The sequence below is a fragment of the Tupaia chinensis genome, unplaced genomic scaffold (assembly GCF_000334495.1).
Source record: "Tupaia chinensis unplaced genomic scaffold, TupChi_1.0 Scaffold000514_1, whole genome shotgun sequence".
In the NCBI taxonomy this organism is placed as follows: Eukaryota; Metazoa; Chordata; class Mammalia; order Scandentia; family Tupaiidae; genus Tupaia; species Tupaia belangeri.
Window position 1 is genome coordinate 197,871 of NW_006160027.1, and position 2,784 is coordinate 200,654.

The following is a 2,784-nucleotide window of genomic DNA, read 5'->3' on the forward strand; positions in this document are numbered from 1 at the left end:
GCCTACAGCAAAAATCTCTCTAAAAAAAAAGGGAGTTTTTGTATTCTTTACCTGTATTAGTAAATATTTATATTATTATTATTATATGAAGTGTTATGTGTATAACTGCTTTCTACTAAACTTACTAAGGAGTGTCTTTGCTTTTGTAGTTTTCTTATACAGTTATTATAATATGCAAATAATATGGCTTTATTTCAGTCTAACATATGCATACTTTTCTTTCAGTGAACACTATTCCCAATAAGATGGGGACTATAAACTACACAACTGTAACAGAGCTCATGATTTTGGGGCTAACAGAAGATGCTACAGTGTGTGCCGTTTTGTTTGTTGTGTTTCTAGGAATCTACGCTGTCACCTTAGTGGGCAACATCAGCATAATCACGTTAATCAGAAGCAGCCCTCAGCTAAACACCCCAATGTACCTTTTCCTCAGCCATCTGGCCTTTGTGGATATTGGGTATTCCTCATCAGTGACACCTGTCATGCTCATTGCCTTCCTTAGAGAAGGAATATTGATCCCTGTGGCAGGCTGCGTGGCTCATCTCTGTTCTGTGGTGACTTTTGGGACGGCTGAGTGCTTCCTGTTGGCTGCCATGGCCTATGATCGCTATGTGGCCATCTGCTCTCCCCTGCTCTACTCCACCCGCATGTCCCCTAGAATCTGCATTTTCCTACTGGGGATGTCTTATCTGGGTGGGTGTATAAATGCTTGGACATTTACTGGTAACTTATTACGTCTGTCCTTTTGTGGTCCAAATAAAGTCAATCACTTTTTCTGTGACTATTCGCCACTTTTGAAGCTTTCTTGTTCTCATGATTTTACTTCTGAAATAAGTCCAGCCATTTCTTCTGGCTCCATCATTGTAGTGACTGTGTTTATCATTGCTCTCTCTTACGTCTACATCCTCTTCTCAATCCTGAAGATGCGCTCCACTGAGGGGCGTCACAAGGCCTTCTCCACCTGCAGCTCCCACCTCACTGCAGTCACTCTGTTCTACGGAACCATTACATTCATTTATGTGATGCCCAAGTCCAGCTACTCAATTGACCAGAACAAAGTGGTGTCTGTGTTCTACACGGTGGTCATCCCCATGCTGAACCCCCTCATTTATAGTTTGAGGAATAAGGAGGTTAAAGAAGCCATGAGAAAATTGATGGCCAGGACTCGGTGGTCCTAAACAAATCTGATGGATCTCCTCCATTCTCCTCTCAGGATTTTGGACATGCACACACATGCATCCAGTGTGATTTTTCAGGTCACTAGATCCAGGACTTTAACTGCAGAACTGGCCACGTGGGATCTAGTGCCTTAGACTCCATGCCACCTGCTGGCTCACCCTCCAATAATATTTAAATATCTAATTTCTTAAAATTGAATTATTTTCTGTTCTAAACTACTATAAATTTTTTTCTCTTTGCTGAACTCTATGGTAATAAGCACCATGTAATAAGGAAACTTCCTACAGAATAAAGGCCAATATACCAGGTAATTTTTAGTTTATATTTATACTATTCTAGACTAATACATTTTATTGTCTCATTTTCAGAATATTTTCAGCCTAAAAAAATAGACATGGATTCATTAAGTTCTTTAAAAACAACAACAACAAAAACTTTATCCTTTCTCTACCCACCATTTCTTGCATCTTTAAGTAAAAATCTTCCCACACACATTCTGGGCTCTTTGAATGAAGTCTTTGGAATTAACAGCGGTGGAAGCATTCAAAGCCCCTTGAATGAGACATGAAGAGTACTGTTGCCATCCAAGCCCTCCTATCTGAAAGAGATGGTCTTCGAGCTCTACAGCATTCTAGATGTTGAATCTAGTAATGCAGGTGGTTAAAAAGCTTCTGTTTCTCTTAATCTGAGTCTGACCAACAGAATTCCTCCCATGGTATGTCTGCAGGTGAGCCTGATCTAGCCAACTTGGAAGATTCTGAACCCTTCCTTAGCTACTTGTATTTCCCTTTCAGGAATCTATAAGGAGCATCCTATTGAGGGCTAATTGTGACAGCTTTACTCCTGTTGAATATGATGTAAAGAAACTTTTTTAGGTTTTTTTTGTTTTTAGAGGAATTATATGTTGCACACTTCTGTGATATCTGTTAAGTCAGTATTTTCTGTAATGCTCATTGAGCCACTTTTTAATTTTTTTGCCTGTGATATTGAAAGCTCTTGATTTCTTACACATAATCTCACTGGTAATGTAAGTTTTAGAATTTCAAAATATTTTTCTTATTATAGATTATCCTTTGTGCTTATCAATTGCCTTTTCTGTATGAATATATTTTAGTAGCAATAAAATGCCAACACTAGATTAAGTATCATTATTATTATTATTGTCATTGGACACATGTGCTCACATGTGAGAGAGAGAGAGAGAGAGAGCAAGGAGAAGGTGAGAAATCACCCCCTGGGTTGATGGCCATGCCACAATACTCCATTGGGCATGCATGCACACTCACTGGAGTGTTTTCACATTCTTTCTGGAACTAGAGTTGGCCATGTGCAACCCAGTATCTTAACCATCATGCCACCTGCTGGCCCAACAGCAGATTAATTTTAATAATAGTAATATCATGGGATTTTTCTATTTAATATTCAGCTGTAATTCCACTGTTTTCAATATTATATCTAATGTCTTCAAGTGTTAGAAGTAGTACTTATATTTCCAGGCCTCTGTAATTTATTGTAATGACAGAATTTTGAAACTCAAAGTCTGGTTAGAGTCCACTGTATTCTACTTCTGAGGACCCTCCAATATATTTTTTTTAATGAGAT

General features: G+C 38.5%; 1 protein-coding gene across 1 annotated transcript; it reads left to right on the forward strand.

The window, feature by feature from the left end:
• The first annotated feature begins 245 nt into the window (after positions 1-245).
• LOC102482711 (olfactory receptor 508) lies at positions 246-1,181 on the forward strand. Its single transcript, XM_006156708.1, has one exon. The coding sequence runs from the start codon at positions 246-248 to the stop codon at positions 1,179-1,181; it is 936 nt and encodes a 311-aa protein (XP_006156770.1).
• The last annotated feature ends 1,603 nt before the right edge of the window (positions 1,182-2,784 follow it).